The 24,841-nt window shown below is 43.6% G+C and overlaps 1 protein-coding gene across 2 annotated transcripts in view; it reads right to left on the reverse strand.

Annotated features, from left to right (window-relative positions):
* The window catches only part of IL12RB2 (interleukin 12 receptor subunit beta 2), an 83,290-nt gene that overhangs the window by 34,272 nt on the left and 24,177 nt on the right, over positions 1-24,841 (reverse strand). For both annotated transcript variants that reach the window (XM_049774393.1, XM_049774392.1), the window contains exons 7-8: positions 21,571-21,650; positions 3,766-3,985 (exon numbers count right to left, since the gene is read on the reverse strand). In XM_049774393.1, coding sequence (XP_049630350.1) covers positions 3,766-3,985; positions 21,571-21,650 — 300 coding nt within the window. The remainder of the gene's footprint in view (positions 1-3,765; positions 3,986-21,570; positions 21,651-24,841) is intronic.

Genomic DNA, 24,841 nt, shown 5'->3' on the forward strand with positions numbered 1-24,841 from the left:
AAAAAGTGTGCCTTTGCACAAAAAGGTTGAAAAACACTATTGTATTGGATTCTTCTTTCTGTATTGGCTTCTAGCCTGTTCTAGAAACCTGTACACATATCACACCACCTCACCTTTAGGAATGTGTGTGTATGTCTTTCAACTTGGAAAAATAGAATTTTTTTAAATATAGATATTTATAAATTTTATTGTTTAACTATCATAAGACATTTTTCTGGGGCCAGAGCAGTGGCACAAGTGGTAAGGCATCTGCCTTGTGCACGCTAGCCTAGGACTGACCGTGATTTGATCCCCCAGCATCCCATATGGTCCCCCAAGCCAGGAGCGATTTCTGAACACATAGCCAGGAGTAACCCCTGAGGGTCACCGGGTGTGGCCAAAAAATAAATAAATAAATAAATAAATAAATAAGACATTTTTCTATGAAGAATAAGACATTTTATATGAAGCCTCTCATAGATGTTCTCGTGTCAATCATTTTTTTTAATTTAACTTATTAAATTTTTGTTTTGGGCCATACCAGGCAATGCTAAGGGGTTACTCCTGGCTCTGCTCTAGGAATTACTCCTGGTAGTGCTTGGAGGACTGTAGAGGATGCCAAGGATTTAACCCGAGTGGGCCCTTTGCAAGGTGAACACCCTACCACTGAGCTATCATTGTCCTCTGTATGGCAATAATATTTCATGACATAGGCTTTTATTTCTTAAGTGGAATTCTGTCTGGAAAAAATCATAACTGAGGTTGGAAAATGGCTATATAGAACCAAATGATAAATACTTTAGGTTTTCTGGACTACATACTGTCTTCTGAAATTACTCAACTTTACTTTTTGTGTGGGACCTCAACTAACGTTTTAAATCTCTTTCTGAACTCCAGCTGTCTTGAATTGTACATGTTTATAACTCTAAAATGAGTCATTTTGGAAATGAGGACCATGACCAGGTACTATTCCTAGCTTGGTGCTCAGAAATGGCCCCTAGTGGTGCTCAGGGGACCCAATGCAGTGCTGGGAATTGAACCAGGGTCATAACTGAAATGGCTGCATGCATACCTCTTGTACTATCTCTACCTAGAAGGTATCACTTAGAGACATTGTTACTACATCTGAATAGAGAATATGAAATAAAATAGTTGCAATCAATTTTAAGAATTAATCTAACTACAAATTCTTATTTTTACTAAGTTTTTTTCTTGATGGGGGCACACCGTGTGGTGCTAAGGATTTATTCCTGTTTCTGTACTCAAGAATCACTCTTAGTGCGGCTTAGGGGATCATACAGGGTATAGAGTATTTGAACTCAAGCTAACTACATGCAAGGCAAGAGCTCTACCATTGTACTATCCTTCTAGCCCCACATTGTTTCTGAGAAATAGCTTTAATATGTATTTTCTATTTGTTTATGGTTTTTTTGGGGGGGTCACACCTGGCAGTGTTCAGGGGCTACTCCTGGCTCTATGCTCAGAAATCACTCCTGGCAGGCTTGGGCGACCATATGGGATGCCAGGATTCGAACCACCATCCTTCTGCATGCAAGGCGAATGCCTTACCTCCATGCTATCTCTCCAACCCCAATATGTATTTTCTTTTTTTTTTCTTTTTTTTGGGGGGGGGTTTTGGGGGGCCACACCTGGCATTGCTCAGGGGTTACTCCTGGCTATCCACTCAGAAATAGCTCCTGGCAGGCACGGGGGACCATCTGGGACACCGGGATTTGAACCAACCACCTTTGGTCCTGGATCGGCTGCTTGCAAGGCAAACGCCGTTGTGCTATCTCTCCGGGCCCATGTATTTTCTTGATTAAGCATGTGCTTTTATCTCAAAAAGATAGTTTTTAAGAGGATTAGGTTATAAAAGACATATCCCTGGTTGGGAGATTTTTGATGCATATCTAAATCTATTTTACAAAGAATTGTAATACAGCAAGATTTTTACTGTTCAAACAATTTCTAAATGTACTATGGTTTAGTTTTAGGGTTTTCCATCTTTTGTTAATACAAAATCATCTGAACTATTTCTGGAGATCAATATGTCCTTTGATCCTTGTGGTTCTCCAAGGGGATTAGCAGATCATGAGAGGTTTCAGGGAATCATCAGATCCCTAACTAAGGCCTTTGTTGGCAGTGGTTTAGGGTATTGTGTTTACACATCCTGCCAAGTCTACAAAATACCCACTGGTGTTTAGACTAGTCAACGCTTCCTTAGAAAATGGCTTTTGTTGGGCCAGAGTGATAACACAGCTGTAGGATGTTTGCCTGGCACATCGACTCAAGTTTGATGTCTGGCTTCCCAAATGCTCTCCTGAGCACTACCAGAAATGATCCCTAAGTGCAGATCTAGGAGTAACCCCTAAGCACCAACCAGCTATGGCCCAAAACAAACAAACAAACAAACAAAAAATGGCTTTTGTGTTAGATGCCCAATTCTTGGATACCATAGAATGTTCTCAGCATATTTAAGGAAAGCTTGGCTTAATGATGTCTGATAAATCACATTTATAAAATATATTCTTAATTTGTGCATATGATATCGTCATGATATAATGAATGTAACAAAGCATAACTTAATGTAAGTTGGTAAAGAGCTATAGTTTACTTAGAGTGATCATTTCACTGTAATATTATTGATTTAAAATATATTTTGAGGGGGCCGGGCGGTGGCGCTAAAGGTAAGGTGCCTGCCTTGCCTGTGCTAGCCTTGGGCGGACCGCGGTTCGATCCCCCGGTGCCCCATATGGTCCCCCAAGCCAGGAGCAACTTCTGAGCACATAGCCAGGAGTAACCCCTGAGCGTTACCGGGTGTGGCCCAAAAACCAAAAAAAAAATAAATAAATAAATAAAATAAAATAAAATAAAATATATTTTGAGGTGCCAAAGAAACAGGAGAGTGGGTAGAGTATTTGCTTTGCATGTAGGTGACCAAGGTTAAATTCCCAGCACCCTTATATGATCTCCTGAGTACAGCCAGGAGTTACCCATGAGCATTCCCAACTGTGATCCCTCAAACCATAAATAAATAATTATTTTTGGCTTTTGGACTACAACCAGCAGCGTTCAGGGGTTACTCCTGGCTCTGCACTCAGAAATCACTCCTGGCAGGCTTAATGACTATAATGAATGCCAGGGATAAAACCCGGTCCGCCCCAAGTTGGCTGCGTGCAAGTCAAATGCCCTACCTTTCTGATATCACTCCAGTCCTAATAAATGTATTTTGATCAGACATATAATATCCCCCCTCAAGCTTGAGAACACATATAATTCTTGCTTCTGAAACACTAGGTCACATGTTAGGTTCATTTTAATGTAACTTTGATTTCCTTCATACTCACTAATCACTGATTCTGGTTTGTTTTTGTTTTTGTTTTTGTAACACACCCAGAGGTGTTCAGGGGTTACTCCTGGCTCTGTGCTTAGAAATTACTCCTGGCAGGCACAGGGGACCATATGGGATGTCGGGATTCGAACCAATGTCCATCCTGGATCAGCTGCTTGCAAGTCAAATGCCCTACCATTGTGCTATCTCTCTGGCCCCCTGATTCTGCTTTGATACCTGTATTTAGTCCCACCATGGCCTGTGAGAGGTGATGTTTTACCTTTTAGAAACACGGAACTGGAAGCACAGAGATGTTTCATTCACTCTTAGCGGAACAGACCAGCCTTTGAAGGCTGTTGGCTGCACAGTCTAACTTGTGTGTGTCTGCCCTTGGGCATGTGTGGGAGAAGAGGTGAGTAAGACAGTTTGCCACAGGCTATAAGAAAGCAACTCACCGACTCCACATAGGTCCGTTATGGAAATACGGGTTGGCAGGGAAATGCCTTTGGAGTTCACTGCAGACACTGTTGCTGCCCAGTGCCCAGTTCTGGGAACCATGGTGCTCCAGGAGGTGTGCTTGGTAGTGCTCTCTTGGGGAGGCTCCTCTCCAGTCTCATCCTGCAAGGTTACCTCATAGTGGAGGATCTGGCCTCTGGCCTCTGAAATGCTCAGGTTCTGCAACAAAATGCAAATTTATTGTGACTCCCCAGATAAGGTTGAGGGAGGCTCCTGCCCGCATGATCTCCAACTACCTCCAAGTGCCCTGATTTACATCTTCTTGTCGCTTCCACTGTCCACCCCTGTCACGTAGCGAGAAAATTAATCATCTAACGTTTTTAAAGAAGGTTTGATGCTAAAAACACATTTATGTATTCACACCCAATGGAACAAGATGGGGATGGAAATGGATGGCTTCTAGGTTGTAATTCAGATCTGTCACTCAGCAGCCCTGTGACCCTGGACTAGGCACTCAGCATCTTTGACCCTCCATACCCAACTTCTGAAACACACACACACACACACACACACACATACACACACACACACACGTAATTTTTTTTGGGGGGAAGGGGGCACACTCAGTAGCACTCAGGAGCCATACCTGGATCTGAACTCAGAAGTCACTCCTAGCAGGCTTGGAGAACCATATGGGATGCCGGGAATTGAACCCAGACCATCTACATTCAAAGCAAATGTCCTACCTGCTGTGCTATCACTGGTCTCACACACACACACACACACACACACACACACACACACACACACACACACACACACACACACACACACACACACACTTTTATATAGCAAGATTTCCAAGAGCAAATTTAGTACCATCCGAAGTTGGTTGGTTGGATTAGTCATCTGTGCTAGGCAACAAAAAATAAACTCTCGGCACCTGACAAACAAGTTTTGAAGAGTGGTAAAAATTCTCATTGAGATTTCATTTGAGAGTCACCCAGAGAGTAAGCAGAAAATGAATTATCTGTACTGTAACCCTGTTTGGACCAGGACCCTGGGAAACAGAAGGATTGAAAATGGCGACATGCCAGGGCACGCATGCTCTGGCAGACTCACAGACACAAGATTACTCTTTGCTTGGCCAGGCTGTTCCTCTCACAGGGCGTGGGGTGGCCTCGAGCCTGTGGCTGGAAGACATACCTTCGTGTCAGCAAATGCCTTCTGCCTGGGTTTCTGCTCCCTAAGAAATCTGCTAATAATTTGGCTTCCGATGTTCCTTGTCTGTCAGGAAAAGCCCACGTGAACATATGGCTTGCTTAAATTTTGTAATTTCCACTTTAAGTGAATGAATTGGCCTGGTGACTATAATTTGACTGCTGAAATCATTAGCATTCTGGGAGACAACCTACTCCCATTTGCTGACTCAAACTTTCTGGGGGTCCTAACAGCTGCATTTCTCACTCTCAATTCATCCACGAACACCCGGCTTTTTAAAAAGTTTAGCCTGGAGCTTGATCAATCTAAACTGTGTTTTAGGTGCTCTTCCAGATCCATGAGACCTGTGTGTGAGAGGTCGCTGAACATTGCACTGTCAAGGGCTTATGTGGGGATTTGTCAACCTCTCTAAAAGATAATACTAGAGCTGGAGTGGTGGTGCAAGTGGTAGGGCATTTGGCTTGCACACAATAACTTTGATCCCTGGTGTCCCATATGGTCCCCCAAGCCAGGAGCAATTTCTGAGCAAATAGTCAGGAGTAGCACCTGAACATCACTGGATGTGGCCCAAGAACAAATAAAAAGATAATCCCAAACCCTGCTAGAATTTAGTTTAGCGGTTTTTTTTTTTTTTTTTTTTTTTTTTTTTGGTTTTTGGGCCACACCCGGCAATGCTCAGGGGTTCCTCCTGGCTGTCTGCTCAGAAATAGTTCCTGGCAGGCACGGGGGACCATATGGGACGCCGGGATTTTGAACCAACCACCTTTGGTCCTGGATCGGCTGCTTGCAAGGCAAACGCCGCTGTGCTATCTCTCCAGGCCTTAGTTTAGCATTTCTAATGGTCATCACAGCTGATCTCGCAAATTTGTTCTGTGTGATGACCTGATATGTTATGAATGAACATTCCTTTTTTTGTTGTGTTTTTTTTTTTTTTTTTTTGGTTTCACACCCATTTGATGCTCAGGGGTTACTTCTGGCTAAGCGCTCAGAAATCGCCCCTGGCTTGGGGGGACCATATGGGATGCCAGGGGATCGAACTGTGGTCCTTCCTTGGCTAGCGCTTGCAAGGCAGACACCTTACCTCTAGCGCCACCTCTACGGCCCCGAACATGCCTTTTGTTATAGGAGAAACAGCAGAATAAATTAAAGCCACAGTTTAGAGAAGGTCATTCTCATCTCATCTCTCTCTCCCTCCCTCTCTCTCTCTCTCTCTCTCTCTCTCTCTCTCTCTCTCTCTCTTTCTCTCTTTCTCTCTCTCTTTCTTTCACTCTTTCCCCTGGGCAAACTTCAGGTGATGCATAAAAAGGCAATGTTTCTCTCTCTCTCCTCTCTCTTTCTCTCTGCCTCTCTGTCTCTGTCTCTGTCTCTCTCTGTCTCTCTGTCTCTCTGTCTCTCTGTCTCTCTGTCTCTGTCTCTCTCTCTCTCTCTCTCTCTCTCTCTCTCTCTCTCTCTCCATCCTTCCCAGTCTCCTATTTCTCCTAATAGAAGAATTCTGACTCTTGCTCCATGGCCCCAATTTGAAGACACTCCCCTAGAGTGAACAGAACTGGGCCAAAGCAATAGCACAGTGAGTTGAGCTATTGCCTTGCATAAAGCCAACCCTAGTTTGATCCCTAGCATCCCATATGTTCCCCAAGCCTGCCAGGAATAATTTATTTCTTATTCTCCTCCTTTCCAGGAATAACTTATTTTTCCTAATCTTCCTCCTCATCCTCCTCTTTTTATTCTTTGTTATTTTGGGCCACATACAGCCTTGCTCGGGGTTACTCCTGGCTCTACACTCAGAAATTATATCTGGTAGGCTCAGGGGACCATATGGGATGCTGAGGATTGAACCCAGGTCGCTGTGTGCAAAGCAAATGCCCTACCAGCTGTAGTATCACTCCAGACCCTGTCAGGAGTAATTTCTGAGCATAGAGTCAAGAGTAACCTTAGCACTGCCGAGTGTGACCCAAACACAAAAAGAAAAAAAAGAAAAGAGTGACCAGAACTCTTAGAGTACTCCAAGCTAAATAAATAATTCCAATGAGAAGGAAAGCCTTGTAAACAAGATTGTTAACTTCCTTCTCATTATCCTTTGAGGAACACTTTGTCAGTCTCCTTCAATTCGGGGGTAAAGTGCTGAGAGAAGTCTGAGTCAAGTCAGGACTTGAATTGAATGAGTATGTCCATGGATTGCTGTGGAAATCTAGCAGGTAACAGATATTGAATAAATAAATATCTGAACTCTAAATGAAGACTCGGAGCAGGAAGAGAAGGGCCTGACCCAACCCTGTTATATTATTATTATTATTATTATTATTATTATTGGTTTTTGGGTCACACCCATCAGTGCTCAGGGGTTACTCCTGGCTCTATGCTCAGAAATTGCCCCGGCAGGCTCTTGGGACCATATGGGACGCTGGGATTTGAACCACTGTCCTTCTGCATGCAAGGCAAACTCCTTACCGCTGTGCCATCTCTTTGGCCCCATTATTCTTTTTTTAAATTAATATCTTTATTTAAACACCATGATTACAATATGATTGTAGTTGAGTTTCAGTCATGTAAAGAACAACCCCCCCTTCACCAGTGCAACATTTCCATCACGAATGTCCCAAATCTCCCTCCTCCCCACCCCACCTCCACCTGAACTCTAGACAGGCTATGTTATTATTATTGGAGGGTTGGGCTACATACACCCAGTGGAGCTCAGGGGTTACTCCTGGCTCTGTGCTAAGAAATCACTCCTGGCAGATTATGGGATGCCTGGGATTGAACCTGGGTCAGTCCTGGATCAACTGTGCACAAACAAATGTCCTAAAGCTGTGCTATCACTCCAGCCCCAAGCCTATTCCATTATTTGGGGTTAAAAATACCAATGAGGGGCCAGAGCAATAGCGTAGCAGTAGGGTGTTGGCCTTGCATGCAGCTGACCCAGGATGGACCTAGGTTCCATCCCTGGTGTCCTATATGGTACCCCCAGCCAGGAGCAATTTCTGAATGCATAGCCAGGAGTAATCTCTGAGTGTCACCAGGTGTGGCCCAAAAACCAAAACCAAAAAAAAAAAGGAAAAATACCAATGAGAGTGATAGCACAGCAGTAAGGCATTTGCCTTGCATGAGGCTGACCTGGAACAGACCCGGATTCAACCCTCAGCATCCCATATAGTATCCTGAGCCTACCAGGAGGGACTTCTGAGCACAGAGCCAGGAGTAACCCCTCTGCGTCGCCAGTGTGCCCCCCCCCCAAAAAAAAAGAAAAAAAGAAAAAAAGAAAAATGAGAAAGGGAGTATAGATAGTCAGATCAGTGTGGTACCCGTATTAATTAATGTATACAAATGTCAAGCTCAACATTTTGGGATCAATGCTAACACTTCTCAGAATCAACTGAGAGTCATCCTTAACCAAATTGTATCTGGCAGGTCCAATAGGGTCCCCAGGACAAAAGCATTCAATGAGCCAATAAAGAAAAGAGTCATTGAGTTTGTTTTTTCTTTTAGCCCAAGGGAACATTTAAGTGTCCTGAAGCCATTGAAGATAGTGTAGAGTTAGACATGTAAGAACAGGAATCTGTCTTGAGAGATGTGTTCTTATGTTGCTTGTCTTTGTGGGGACACGGAAGAGTGCAATCATAGAAGTCAGATGGAATAGTCAACAATATACTGTGGGAACCCCCTTTAATGCTATTCCTGAAATGCCTGGCAGACGACGCCTATAAAGAAACAGTTCCTGGGGAACCCTGTAGAGTAACTGATCCAGGGATTCTCCTTGAGGTGAAAGCTTTGGAGACACTGCTCCGGAGATGGGGAAGAACAGCACAAAGAGAGACAAATCCTCATGATTTGGGGCTTCTCTCAGGCTTGATTCTAGGCCATCCTCCTTCCTCACAGAAAGCTTGAGTTAATGAGATTGTCTTGATCCTGAGGCCATTATTATCACCCATTGTGATGCTCCCTAGACACTCCTAAGCCCAATGTTGACAGGAAAATTCTCCTTGTTACCTCACTTCCTCCTTTGCTGACCTTCTTTTATAGCCTTTATATCCCTGGCCCTGTAACCCTGCCCATATCCCAGTATCAACTGCCTTAGATAAATATGGTTAGCATGAAATAAAGTGTCACTGGGGGCCGGAGAGATAGCAGCACAGCGGGGCATTTGCTTTGCAAGCAGCCGATCCAGGACCTAAGGTGGTTGGTTCAAATCCCAGCGTCCCATATGGTCCCCCGTGCCTGCCTGGAGCTATTTCTGAGCAGACAGCCAGGAGTAACGCCTGAGCACCACCGGGTGTGGCCCAAAATAAAAAAAAAAAAAATAATAAAGTGTCACTGATCCTCAGTCTGTCTGGGATGAATTTTTTTCCTGGTCATAAGCTGGGGGGAATGTCCTTGGTTCCAAAGGCACTGGGAGGGTAGAAGCTGACCCTCACTGGCCAGCTGGATTAACACAGTCCACAAAGGTTATGTGGTATGGCCGAAAGGTACCACCATGGCATATGTGACTTGTAGCAGAAAGAACTGTTAGTAACACATGACTCTAAGAGCTTGCTTAAAAGAAAGAATAATGACGGTGGTTCGAATCCCGGCGTCCCATATGGTCCCCCGAGACTGCCAGGAGTGGTTTCCGAGAATAGAGCCAGAAGTAACCTCTGAGTACTGCCGGTTGTGAGCCAACCCCCCCCCCCCCAATAAAAAAATAAAAGAAAAGAAAAAGAAAGAATGATGAGATTTGGAGAAAGAGTACAATGGATAGGGCACATGCTTTGCATGTGGCCAACCTGGATTCGACCACAGGCATTTCAAATGACTCCCCGAATATCATCAGGAATGATTTCTGAGTATAGAGCTAGAAGTAAACTGAGCATTACTGGGTATGGTTTCTCCTCAAATAATCACCTTCCCCCTCAAAAAAAAAAGAGGTGTTGGAGAGATAGTTCAGCAGGCAGAGTACTTGCCTTGCATGTGGCCAACCAGGGTTTGATTCCCAGCAGCCTATATATATATATATATATATATATATATATATCCCCAGAGCATACCAGGAGTGATTTCTATAGTGCAAAACCATGAGTTACCCTTGAGCACTGCCTAGCCAAAATAATAATAAAAATAATGATAATAATAACTAATGGTGAATACCAAATCCATAAGTGTTCCATTTTAGACACATTAATTTAATTATAAAAAATTTTTTTTTGGTTTTTGGGTCACACCCGGCGGTGCTCAGGGGTTACTCCTGGCTGTCTGCTCAGAAATAGCTCCTGGCAGGCACGGGGGACCATATGGGACACCGGGATTCGAACCAACCGCCTTTGGTCATGGATCAGCTGCTTGCAAGGCAAAGGCCGCTGTGCTATCTCTCCGGGCCCCTAATTATAAAATATTTTATAAATGAAGACGAAATAATGCTGGGACCAGAGCAAAAGTATAGTGGTACAGTGGGTAGGACATTTGTCTTGCACACAACTGACATAGATTTGATCCTCAGAACCCCACATGGTCTCCTAAGCCCTGCCAGGAGTGATTCTTGAGTGCAGAGCTAGCTTTGAGCACTTCCAATTGTGGCCCCCATACAAAATAAAAACAAACAAAACAATAGAAAGATAACATTCTGAATCCTATCTGCTGTTATCACTCCAAGGTAATACACAGATCTAACGAAGTTCAGCAGCATAGCACAACGGCAGGAACTGGAAAGGAATTCTACGGGTGACTATTTAACATTTCATTTTACCAATGGGGAAACAGGCCTTGGGACATGGAGTGACTTATTTAAGGCATTAAATGGAGGAGCAGGGAGTGGAATCTAGGGCTCCTGACTTCAAAAAAGTTTCCACGACTCTTCCTGGGTGCTCCTTGTACTGAGTGATGAGCCCAAGACCATGAGCGTGGGCACCACATCACATCTCTGGCCAAGTGGCTTTTTTTAACTCTGAGGCTGTGGCACATTATCTGATGCAGTACCAAAAGGGTCAGCGATCTGGGCCAGGAAGAGTCGATTCATTTTTCCTACCACAAGCCAAAAGGAAGGTGAACTACAGTTCTAAGGATCAACCGTATCTTCTCAGGTTCCCTCGGGTGCAAGTTCATTTGGGTGGATGCAGAGGGAGGAATTAGCATTTTCTGGGAAATAAGGTCAGTCCGGAGCTTTGCATCTATTGTTACTGTAAGTTCTCATTCCCCATTGTCAAGGTGGTGCTGGGCCCTGAAGAGGTTCAGAAATCTACTCCCTAATCCACCCAGGGATTGTAGGGCGCCCCCTGCTGGAATTGAGGAAGAACAACATCTTCAGACAGTCTGGTGTCTTGGGTGAGTGTTGGCAAGACCTTTTTTTTTTTTGCTGGATTTTGTTTGTTTGTTTGTTTGTTTGTTTTTGGTTTGGGGCCACACCCAGTGATGCTCCGGGTTTACTGCTGGCTATGCGCTCAGAAATCACTCCTGGCTTGGGGACCATATAGTACTCTGGGGGATCGAACTGTGGTCTGTCCTAGGTCAGCGCGTGCAAGGCAAATGCCCTACCCCTTGCGTCACTGCTCAGGCCCCAAGACCTGGTATTTTTCTGTACTAAATTTGACAGCTAAATAAATAAAACTAAATAAATCAGCTCAAAGCTGATCTCAGGCCATTCAAACTATTATCTTTGAATAAGAATTTAGAAAAATGGGCCCGGAGAGATAGCACAGTGGCATTTGCCTTGCAAGCAGCCGATCCAGGACCAAAGGTGGTTGGTTCGAATCCCGGTATCCCATATGGTCCCCCGTGCCTGCCAGGAGCTATTTCTGAGCTGACAGCCAGGAGTAACTCCTGAGCACCACCGGGTGTGGCCCAAAAACCAAGGAAAAAAAAAAAAGAATTTAGAAAAAAAGAAAGGCAGAAATTGATTTTCTGCTCTGTCTTTGGGAAATGACCGAAACTAAGCATGGAAACCTTCCTTAGGTCTCTCGGAAGCAGCATGAACAGCCAGCCTGCTCTAGTCCCCCTTTCCTGCCCTCCCTTCCATATTTTAGTGTGGCACTTGAATAGATGGACAGGCTCCATCTTGGATGTGTCTTCCTCCAGCTTAGGTGCATCTTCCTCCATCTTGAATGTGTCTTTCATTAGCCCACCTGTTCCTCTTTGTATCTTAGTGCCACGCAGGACCTTCTTAGCAGTGACTCAGCAGAATTAGCTAGCTCGAAGTCCCCTGGTGGAGCTTCGCAACTCCATGTGGCTTCTAATGTTATCTGCACTTGACTCTTGAGAAAAAGGAGGTATGAGAGGTCAAGTCTCATGCTCTAGAATGTACCACCAGGAAGTGGAGAAGTTGGAGCTTGAACACTGAGACCACAGCGCTAGCCAGAGGTTCACCCATTAGGATGAACCCTCCACAAATCTTCCTACATGATCCCAGGAATCACACCTCATGGTCCTTGATCTGACATCTTGAGGTTGTTCCATCTTGTTTTGCAGTTGGGCAAAGAGCAAATTCCTGGAAACTTCTGTCAGAGCATAATTTCAACTCCTGTCCTATCAGTTTATCTTCTGCTAATGGTCTCCTGCCTGATCTGTCTTATCATTACTTCCTGTCTTATCCATCACTCATCATTGCTAGCCAAGTGAAATTCCCTCAGTGGCTACTGGTCATACATGACGTCCATCCATACTTGCTCACAAACTGGGGTAGTCTATTTCTCTTCTCTAAGAAAAGTTTTCAAAATGCTGGGCTAGCCTGTGATGGAACAAGAGTGGTAAGAGGCAAAAAAAAGTAAGTCGAATATGACAATCCAACTATGAGAAGTTTCCCAACTGCTACTTTCACTTTGAACTCTTGAGCCTAAGATGGATGACTTGGTGGTTCTAAGGGTCCTAGGCTCTAGGAAACCAGTCTTCCCTGACCACTCAACTTGGGCATCCTTCTACATCCACTTACAGATCACTTCTACTTTGTTTGAGTCTCCTTCACACAGGAAGACAAGGAACATATCCCTGCTGTGCAGTGTGACCCAGATTGGTGGAATATTCATTGACAAAGAGAAAGAAAAAGAGAGGGAAAAAGAGGCAAGGGGAGAGAGTGTGCTGAGTTAGCAGGAGCCCTTCTGGGGAAACATGCTGGAAACTGGAGCATGGGACTTGTTAGTGTCACTTTCTTCTAGTCTCATGTGGGTTTGTTAGAGGGCATTACCTCAGCCAACAGAGAAATAAAAAAGCACCAAATCTTCTTTCCACTTTTGGAGCTGAGAGTTCTTCACAATCCTGCTCTATGGAGGCCACAGGTCCAAACTATTCCATCTATCAGGTATAGAAGATGCTGCCCACCAGAGCTGATGGGGCCTACAAGGGGACTCTCATAATAGAGCCATTCTGCCTCTCTGAGCACCTGCCCCTGGGCCAAGCCAACACTGAATAGATCAGCCAGCATTCAAGACGTACTAGGAAAACTGGAAAGGGAATGAGCTTGCTAATTATCCTTAAATCACTTACACACTTAATGATATTCTTCCAGATATATTTGTATTCAATAAAAGGTACCAGGAAACTTCATTCTAACCATTTATTTTTCTTTTTTAAAAACATAACTATGTTCTTAAGAACATAATTATGGAGGCTAGAGAATAGTACAGTAATTAGGGAATTTTCTTTTTCTTTTTTTTTTTTTGGTTTTTGGGTCACACCCGGCGGTGCTCAGGGGTTACTCCTGGCTGTCTGCTCAGAAATAGCTCCTGGCAGGCACGGGGGACCATATGGGACACCAGGATTCCAACCAACCACCTTTGGTCCTGGATCAGTTGCTTGCAAGGCAAACACCGCATCTTGCCACTGTGCTATCTCTCCGGGCCAGGGAATTTTCTTATATACAGGCAACCTGTGTTCAATTGCTGGCATTCCAAATGGTCTCCAAGCCTGCTAGGAATAATTTCTGAGTAAAGATCTAGGAATAACCCCTGAACACTTCCAGGTGTGGTCCCAATACCAAAACACACACACATACAAAAACAAAACAAAACAAAACAAAACAAAACAAAAAAAACCCACATAACTATGGGAGGACTAGAGGGATAGCACAGCAATTGGGATATTTGCCTTTCGTGCAGCCAACTGAGGTTAGATTCCCATATCCCCATGGTCCCCTCATTCCACCAGGTATGATTCCAGAGTACAGAATCAGAAGCAAGCCCTGATCACCACCAATGTGGTCTCCCTACGGTGGATTTCACCTTATTTTACCCCAAACAGAGATCATCCCTGGTTTCTTTCTATGTTTGTTTACAACTTGGACTTACCCCCAAACAGAGATTGTTTTACTTGTAAACCTGGGTGGATTTACAGCCCACAGAGGGGTGGTCCCTGTACTCCAGGGGTCCTCAAACTTTTTAAACAGGGAGCCAGTTCACTGTCCTTCAGACTGTTGGAGGGCCAGATTATAGTAAAAACAAAAATTATGAACAAATTTCTATGCACACTGCATATATCTTATTTAGAAGTGAAGAAACAAAATGGGAATAGATACAATATGTGGCCCGTGGGACGTAGTTTGAAGATCCCTGCTGTACTCAATAAAATCCATAATTCTGGCAGGCAGGAGAGGTCCATACTAGGTAAAAGACACGTGTTTCACCCTCAGTCTGGTCTGGATTGTTTCTTGTGTGACCTTGATTCAGACTTATTCACGTGGGCTTGGATATATGGTGCATCAAGTGATTTTACATCCCCAGATAAAATAAAATAAAATTGATAAAAATGTGACTATGCACCAAATATTCATGTTGCATGTAGATTGTTTTTGTGGCTTTACCAAGGACTCTCTCCATGCTGAAGCCACAGTCGTACCCTCTATCTAGGCCAGTCTATTCTTCTGAGACACATCTCATGTTGACCTATCAGAAGTTCTTTAACATCTCACTCATTCATCTGTATGTGAGCCCCGCCTTGACTTGTCCTCGCTCCCAAACCTGCATTCCTCTTCAACCCCAGTGCCTATGTTAGTCCTGTGCTTATTTCTGCATTCCACATGGATGCCGAGTTCGAGACATGAGGACCAACTTTCTTTTGTTCTCTTCCATCCCTCCCACCCCCCTATGCACCAAATGCATCTACATTTGTTGGAATGATGGAATGAATGAATGAATGAGTTCAGTTTGTTTTCTCTTCCAAACCATGATCCAAGCACAATTTCAGAAAGTTTGTGATTGGCTATGAGAATAATAGTGAAAGAACTCTGAGGAAATTAGTTTATTTCATTCATCAATCAATCATTCATTTATTTATCCAAGATATCTATTCACTTATCCAAGATTTTTGCATGCTATCCTAACTAAAAATGTACTAGAATGTTCGATGATGCTGAAGGAACTATAGGAAAGCTTTAAGGTGAAGACATCAGTTACCAGAAGCCTGCCCCTTATAAGTGCTGCAGGATGACAGTTGGCCTAGGGGTATATGAAGGCCTTAGCCGAAGTGCTGGGGAAGTCGAGGAAACTGTCATCACCACAACCCTGCTGGATTGCTGGGGAAACTGTTTACCAGACTCCTGGCTCCTGCTTTCTTTTGCTGCCTCTCTCTACTTCTGCTCCCATCCTAACTAACAACCTGACTTGTGGGCTCCTCACCTAAGACTCACAGCTTTTAGCAATAGATTTCTGTTGTTCTCAAATTTTGACTTGTGTTCATCTGCTACTCAGTCACACACTCAAATAGTCTCAGACACACAAACTGACTCACATTCAGACTCACTCCTGTTCCTCACACACTGATCACAGACACATCTACACATGCACATGTGCAGACACTACCACCAGACTTCATCCTATCACCATGCTTATGGGCTCCCATGTACTCACACATCATTTCCCCACCCAACCAGCACCAATGTGTTCTCTACGTCTAAAGCAAAAAAGTTGATTTCACATCCTCAACCCCCAGTGCAAGAGAAACATGCCGTCTTTCACTTTTTCACGGGCTGACGGGCTTTTACTTGGGGCTTCCTCAGGTGCCAAGATGTGAAGTCCCTTCTTTGCAATGGTGAGCTGTCCTTTGGGTTTCCTGGTACTGATCAAAGATTAAACATAAAATGGGCAAAAGCAAAACCCAACCTCACCACATGCAAGTCTTTGCTTCCTTCCACACATTCAGGTCTGATTTGGGCACCTACACAATAGTACCTGATCTGGCTGCTGCCATTCTTACAGATCTGACAAGGAGATGAGCCTCTTGAGACAGGGCACCACCCACTCTCAAATGCCCAGGCCTGTATGAGAGCCGAGAGCAGCATGAGGGATTCTCAGAGGAAGAAGGGATGAGCATGGTTCCTGACACAAGGGCAGAAATATCCAGCCAGAAACTGTTAGTAAGCACCTGGTTCCTGGAAATGCTCCCAGGAAAACCCCATCCTATAGGAAGGAAGGAAGGAAGGAAGGAAGGAAGGAAGGAAGGAAGGAAGGAAGGAAGGAAGGAAGGAAGGAAGGAAGGAAGGAAGGAAGGAAGGAAGGAAGGAAGGAAGGAAGGAAGGAAGGAAGGAAGGAAGGAAGGAAGGAAGGAAGGAAGGAAGGAAGGAAGGAAGGAAGGAGAAAGAAAAAGAAAGGACAGAAGGAAAGAAGAGGGATGGACAGAAGGAAGAGGGATAGAGAGTGGGAAGGAAAGAAGGAAAGTAAGGAAGGAAAGAAAGAAAAAGAAAGAAGAAAGGACTGGAGAAAGAAAGGGAGCAATGAAGAGAGAAAGAAAAAGAGGAAGACAGAAAAAGAAAGCAAGAGTAAAAGAGAGAGAGAAAGTATTGGGGCTGTATGCTGATTGTATATCCTTTGGGGCTAGAGGACCAACTTGTGCCCAAGAGCAAACAGCACATCTCCAATGATGACTGGCTACAAGGAGAAAGTGGGGAATTGGAGGTCCTGAGATTGTAGAGAAAAGAACATAATCCTCTAAACAACCCCAAAATGGAGATCGGATCTAACTTTCCTTGGGGGATAGCCCGAAGCTGGACATTCTCTAGCATTTTGGAACTTGCCTTGTCTGAGCACCACCTGTTTCTCCTAGTTCCTAGAAGGATGTAGAAACTTGTGGCATTTACATATTAGATTGCTCATTCCAACCCAAAGTCTCTTTCTTGTGCCATATTTTAGGCTCCATAAAAGGAAAGGAAATATTTTTCAGACCAAAGAGATAGTTCAATGGTATGAGCACATGTGTAGGGGGTGGAGTGGGGTGGGGGCTTGAGTTCAATCCCAGGCACTACCTGGTTCCCCAAGCACAAAATTGGGAGTAGTTCTCCCGTACCACTGGGTATGACTCCAAAACTTTCCCTTATAAAACCCAAAACAAATTGAGGCATCAGAGAGATAATTCAGAGGTTCAGACACTTTCCTGGCATGTGGATGTCCTGAAATTTTTTTTTTTTTTTGATTTTTGGGCCACACCCGGCGGTGCTCAGGGGTTACTCCTGGCTGTCTGCTCAGAAATAGCTCCTGGCAGGCACGGGGGACCATATGGGACACCGGGATTCGAACCAACCACCTTTGGTTCTGGATCGGCTGCTTGCAAGGCAAACACCGCTGTGCTATCTCTCCGGCCCCGATGTCCTGAATTTGATCCCTGGCACCTCACAGGTAACCCAGGAGTGATTCACCAGGAGTGATCCCTGAGCACTACTCCAGAAGCAAGCCCTGAGCACTGTTGGGAGTAGACCCCAAACTAAAAATAAATAAATAAAATTACATAAAATGAGCACCTGAAAGAAAGTAGTGTTATCGTGTCTAGTTGAGTCTTCCTTGAACCCTATTCAGAGACCAGACCCCTTTACTACGTGGCAAGCATCTAAGCATGACACTGGGTATGTCACCTTTACTGCTAGGCTGAAGGAATTCCTGTTGGAGAATGACCAAATATTTCCTTAGGGGTCCTAGTGGCTTTCTGCATTTGTGTTATCTCATTATTGACTGCCAGTTATGCAGAGATCAGAAGTGGGACATTTTTGTATAGAGAGACAACATACAGAAAGGAGAGTGGAATGGAAAGAGAGAGGCAGTTTTTGAGGATACCCCAAAAGGGAGTATTTAGGAGAGGTCAACGCAGGGTTAAACCTTGTAAGAAAACAAAAAAAGGGCTGAGAGTTGAACTTTGCCCAATTATGGCTGCTGGAGAGATCTTGCTTTAAGAATGAACCAGCAGGGGCTGGAGAGATAGCCTGGAGATAAGGCTAAGGTGCCTGCCTTCCATGTAGAAGAAGTGTAGTTCAAATCCCAGCATCCCATATGGTTCCCCATGCCTGCCAGGGGCGATTTCTGAATATAGAGCCAGGAGTAACCCCTGAGCACTGCTGGGTGTGACCCAAAAATCTAAAAAAGAAAAAAAAAAAAAGAATGGACTAGCTATGGGGCTGGAGCAATTGCCTTGCATGCAACTGACCCAGGTTCAATCGCTGGCATCCATACAGTCTCTCTGAGACTGTAAGGAGGAATTTTTGAGAGCAGAGCCAGGAGTAACCCCTGAGCACCAGTAAATGTGGTCCAAGAAATAAAAGAAGAATGGAACCACACAACTTGAATCATCTTGTTCTGTCTCATTGAATTGAGGGGGGAAATAAAAATGAACCGTACCAGGACCAAAGAGTCGTATGAACATTGAGTGAAATAAAAAATGATCAGACTTAAAGACCAAACCCAAAGTCAACAGCAACAGAATCAATACCCTGTCTACAACAAGCTATACAGAGGGAAACAGTTACATTAGCACTCGGGGGGGGGGGGGCAAAGGAGGGGAGATATGGACACATATCTGGAAAAAGGGTTGGAGGGAGGGAAACCCTGGTGATGAAAATGGCCCTGATTCATTGTCACTATGTACCCTAAATATTACTGTGAAAGATTTGTTATTCACTTTTGGTCACAATAAAAATTATTTAAAATAAAAGAACAGATCAGCCATAAAAAGTGGCTTGGTTTTCCTATCAAATTTGAGCTGCAGTTTTGGTTTCAAAGTGAAGCGCTTGAATGTGACTCATTAAGTTATTTATAGAAGTTTCTTCTTCTACCAGATATTTTGTGTGTGTAAGACTGAGAGGGAAAGGAAAAGGAGGGAGAAGAGGCATTTCGAATTAGCTCTGACTGCATTGGTTCAACCCCATCACGTAGGCTCTCATTGCAATTCAAGCTCATGTCCTTTGTCATTCCAGAAATGTGTGTTTGCCCTACTGGACAGAGAGGCCACGAAAGGAATGCAAGTTTGAGGAAATGGAGAACATTACAGCTCAGCCTAAGTCTCTGCCCAAGAGCAAGCTGATCCGTGGCTTAATTGAAACAGTCAACATCTGAAAAGGGCACGCTGGTTGGCTGGAAGTGGGGTTCTAGTCCAGCTCTGCACTCAGGACCCCAGTCTCTGATCCCTAGTTTTTTCCTTTGTGGATAAATGGTGAGGATGCTAGTTCCAGTGTCATAGTATTGAGGTCAGAGCGATAGCACAATGATAGGGCATTTACCTTTGCAAGCGGTCAACCCTAAACAGACCCGGGTTCAATCCCCAGCATTCCATATGGTCCCCAGAGTTTGCCAGGAGAAATTTCTAAGCACAGATCTAGGATTAACCCCTGAGTGCTGCTGGGTGTGGCACAGAAACAAAAAAAAAAAAGTAAACAAAACAAAAAACCAATGTCATAGTATTTCTGTAAGGATAAAATGAAATAATCAGGGTCCCCATTTTCAGACTTTTTGTGAAATGTTCACATTCGGTAAGAACTGTAGACTCACTGTTTTATAGAAATTGGCTTCATTTGCTCGTGTTTGCCTATGTTTTGGAGGAAAGGTGCTTTCTCTTCTTCCTCCTGCTATCTTTTGCTGTGACTGTTAGCATTCTTTCAGAAGAGCAACTTTCTCTTCTTTTTCTGTGACAATAGAAGAAAATATCCCCAGATTTCCACTACCAGTTTTTGATTTTTTTCCTTTAAAAATTTTTTTAATTAATTAATTGTTTTTTGGGCCACACTCAGCATCTCTTGGGTGTTACTCCTGGCTCTGCATTCAGAAATCGCCCCTGGCAGGCTGGGAGCCCATATGGTATGCTAGGAATCAAATCTGGTCTCTTTATGCAAGGCAAATGCCCTGCCACTGCTATCTCTCCGACCCCAGTTTTCCCAGTTTTAGTCTCTCACAGAGCAAGTATATGATGACGAATCTTGGGCATATGGAGGAAAAACTCAGAAGAGAAAGTGGAGTGGGTCAGAGCATAGACACATGAAGTAATGAAAGAGATCTTGTTCTAGAGGGGAAGAGGATGAGGAAAAGGTGTGATTGGAGGGCAGGAGAGCAAGGCAAGCTCTTTATGCAAGAGGCCTGGGTTTAATCCCTACCACTGCAAGATCCCCTGAGCCCTTTTACAAACAATGCTCAAGCTGTGAGCTAAGCCCTAAACACTACTGGGTGTGAGTTCCCCTCCCAACAACAATGACAACAACAACAACAATAGAAAAACCACACAAAGATGTGATTGCATGGAAGAAAGAACTCCAAAAGAGCCTCTGTCTTATCTTGCAAATTTCTTGAAAACCAGTCAAAGATGAGGAAGACGCCCCTGAGAAGATAAGCTTTGGCAAAGACTTGGAAGTTTTAAACTCAAGTTATAATAAAAGAAGGCCATACCCAGCAGCACTCAGGGGTTCCTCCTGGCTCTACACTCAGAAATCACTCCTGGCAGGCTCTGGGGACCATATAAGATGCCGGGATTCAAACCACCATTCTTTTGCATGCAAGGCAAGTGCCCTACCTCCATGCTATCTCTCCGGTCCCAGAAGGTGTTTTAATGGCCTCAGAAATGTTGTTCATAGAAGAGCCAGAGAGTTAGTACAGTGGGTAGTGTGCTTGCTTTGCATGCAGCCACCTGGTATCCCATATCCTCCCCTCAGCACCTCCAGAATGGAGGGAAACTGGGATATTGGTAGAGGGAAGTGGTCACTGGTGATGGATTTGGTTAGAACATGGTATGCCTGAAACTTAATAACTTAATAATGAATAACATTGAAAATTTGAAATTCACGGTACCTTAATTTAAAAAAATCCCAAAGGAGTATCATTGGACTCTGAAAAACATATCACTCAAGTATATAAAATTTTGGGTCCGGAGAGATAGCACAGCGGTGTTTGCCTTGCAAGCAGCCGATCCAGGACCAAAGATGGTTGGTTCGAATCCCGGTGTCCCATATGCCCCCCCCCCCCCCCCCCCCGTGCCTGCCAGGAGCTATTTCTGAGCAGACAGCCAGGAGTAACCCCTGAGCATCGCCGGGTGTGGCCCAAAAACAAAAAAACAAACAAACAAAAAAGTATATAAAATTTTCTTATGTTAATCTTTTTTTTTTTTAAGGATGGTGGTTTGTTTATTTATTTTATTGGTTTTTCGGGCCACACCCGTTTAATGCTCAGGGGTTACTCCTGGCTAAGCGCTCAGAAATTGCCCCTGGCTTGGGGGGACCATATGGGACGCCGGGGGATCGAACATCGGTCACGATCTTCCTTGGCTAGCGCTTGCAAGGCAAACACCTTACCTTTAGCGCCACCTCACCGGCCCCTTCTTATGTTAATCTTACCTCACAAAACTGTTTTAAAAATATATATAATTCTGAATTTAAGTTGACATTAAAAACTTACCTTCCAGAAAAGAGAAATTTGTTGTCTTTTGTGATCTATGTCCTGTTTCATGTACCAAACATCTAACATCCCAGTAGGTTCTGTTTCAAAAAGGCAAAACATATTATGTATATATATCATATATGAATAATATATTATAATACATAAGCATATTATACATAACACAACAATATATAAACATTATTATATATAAAACATTATATAATGCATAAATTATATAAAACTTTTAAAAGTCAGTTTTATAATTTAGTAAGTAGCTGTTGTGGGTAGCTGTACTTGTTTTCTTCATGTCCTATATTCCTTTTCCTTTTCTTTTGTATTTTTGGTTTGGGCCACAACTGGAGGGTCTCAGGAACATTTCCAGTTCTGTGCTCAGGAATAACCTCTGGAAGTATTTAAGGACCAGATGTAATGTTGGGGTTTTGAATTGGAATTGGCAAGATGCAAGGCAAGCTTCATAAGCCCTGTACTACTATATCTCTGGCCCTTCTCTTTTCATTTTCATGGGTAATGAACAGGTATGGCTTTGGACTTAGACATAAAAGAGAGAGGGGAAAGCTACCAATATGATTAATTTTTAAAAAAAATCTATGAGGAAGAAATCAGATTTACAACGTACTCTTAAAAAACTAATAAAACGGGGCCGGCGTGGTGGCGCTAGAGGTAAGGTGTCTGCCTTGCGAGCGCTAGCCTAGGATGGACCACAGTTCGATCCCCCACCCTGAGCGTCACCGGATGTGGCCCCAAAACAAAAAACAAACAAACAAAAAAAAAACCAAAAAAACTAATAAAACAGGGGCTGGAGAGATAGCATGGAGGTAAAGTGTTTGCCTTGCATGCAGAAGGACGGTGGTTCAAATCCTGGCATCCCATATGGTCCCCTGAGCCTGCCAGGAGCGATTTCTGAGCTTAGAGCCAGGAGTAACCCCTGAGTGCTGCCGGGTGTGACCCAAAAACAAAAACAAACAAACAAACAAAACTAATAAAACAACTGAAAGAAAGTATTCCTGGTTCCTTTTTGTTTGTTTGTTTTGTTTTTATGTCACACCTGGCACCACTCAGGGATTACTCTTAGCTCTGTGCTCAGAAATTGCCCCTGGCAGGCATGAAGAGCAATATGGGATGCCAGGATTCAAACCATCATCTAACCTGGATTAACTTCGTGCAAGGCAAACACCCTACTGTTGTGTTATCTCTCCGGCCCATGTTCCTTTTTTTTTTTTTTTAATCCATGAAGTACAAAAGAATTCACAGAAAAATATGGACATAAATTAGAAGGAAAATATTCTAGATTATGTAAAATTACAAATGGCACCCTGTTCGTTTCCATTCATGAACACACATGACAGTACAGTTATTTGGTTTTATGACCATTAGACAATTATCTATTTGAAGGAAGGCCTAACACATTTCTTATAACATTCCCCATGCCTAGCCTCATGCTTCGAATATAATCTACTCCCAGTAGCAAGTAAATGATGAATGACTAAGCCAGACATTACTAACTACATGAACAGGCTCAACTGATAGAAGTAACTGTGAGTTTCTAAGACAATGAATGGTCAAATCAGAGCTAGCTTGAGAAATCAAACAGATTTGGTGCAACTGAATCATCAACTCCTGTCTCTGGATGTGGGTATAAGTTTGTGTGTGAACTTGTGAGTGTCAATGGGTATGTAATAGTGTGTGGGACTGCCATTCATGTGAGAGAATGTGTGCGTTTGTGATACATTTGTCTGTGAGAGGGGATGCTTTGTGTGTATGTGTGTCTATGGGTATGTAAGTTAGTGTGAGGGTGAGTTTTGTGTGTGTGATTGTCATTTGTGTGAGAGAATAAATGTCTAAGCATAAGTGGTTTTATACATTTGACTGAGAGTGGGGATGCTTGTGTGTGTGTGTGTATGAGAGAGAAAGAGAGAGAGAGGCAGAGATTGAGAGCAAGATAGAGAGAAAGTGTATTATTTCTCACATTATCAGACTTGTTTTGATGTACAGCCAGGCATTCAGAAATACCTCCTGAAAATAGACTTCAAGTCCACCGATCTAACTTGTTCACAATAGCACATAGAAAATCCTGGAGGCAAAGCTACCTGGGGTTCCTTTTGGAGTAGTAAGTTCCATTTAACCTGATAGAAAGTTCTAGAAAATCAAGTTCTACCTAAATCACAAAAGACAAGCAACCAGGAGAGAAGAGAAAGGAAGGGAATCCTATGAACCAGCACTTATGATGGGAAGACCCTGTGGAAGGCCCACTGGTACTTCTCCTGTCTCATTTCCTCATAGCCCATAACGTCATCGTTCTTAAGTGGTAGTGAAAATATCAACCTCAGAGTTAGATGGGGAAAATCCTGACTCTGTGATCTTGAACAGATAATGAACAGCATCCTTCAGCCAGTATTTTTCCTGTGTCAAGTGAGTGTCACCAGTCTATGTCTCTCCATGGGGCTTTTAGGGGCATTCAAGTGCAGAGGCAAGAGCTGACTCGTGCCAAAACTGCAGAACTGAGCCGCTGTTGATGCTGTCATATGTCAAGGAGTTAAGGAACTGGTTCAAAGTCCCTGAACTAACAGAGAAGTGAAGCTTTCAACAACAGGCCTGTTTTATCACTTCTGCAGGATCTAGCTCTGTACCACACAGCTGAGGGGCTCTGGGAAGGCTGAAGATTTCTTATAAGAAACGATTCCACCCCAATCAGGTGTAGCTCTGATGTGTTCTATTCTTAGCCATTTGTCACTTCCTTTTCCTGTTTCTCATATCCTTTGCTCAGTTTGTTTTTCTCCCTAAACATTCACTTCTTCCCTTCTCTCACTAGTGGCAGTGGTTATTTAATATTTGCTGGGAGGACTCAGAATATGCTAATAGCATATTCCCTGGGAAAAAATACAATTCTTGTGGATTATGCAGAATGAACCAGCAATCAAGCCAAGGACATTTGTTTGTTAGTTTAGATGCAAAAAGGATAAAAAAGAACTGGCAGCCAAAGGAAAAGAAACCTAACATGTATTTACCTCTACTTCTGTCATGAAATCATTGGGCAGTTGATATCCATTGTCTCATTTAATCTACACAATGCCTAATGTGTTTGCAAATATTCTTTGTTGTTGTTGCTGAAGACAAAGAGATTGACTCCTAAAGGGGATGACTTCCAAGCAATGCTGAGAGAGCCAGAGACACTTGCAATTATAGTCAACCAAGGGGGAAAGGAATGTAGGAAGTGTCAGGTATAGAACCAAATATAGAACCAGGGTCCTGGAGACACAAAGCATTCAAC

The sequence above is a fragment of the Suncus etruscus genome, chromosome 6 (assembly GCF_024139225.1).
Source record: "Suncus etruscus isolate mSunEtr1 chromosome 6, mSunEtr1.pri.cur, whole genome shotgun sequence".
NCBI classification, from domain to species: Eukaryota; Metazoa; Chordata; class Mammalia; order Eulipotyphla; family Soricidae; genus Suncus; species Suncus etruscus.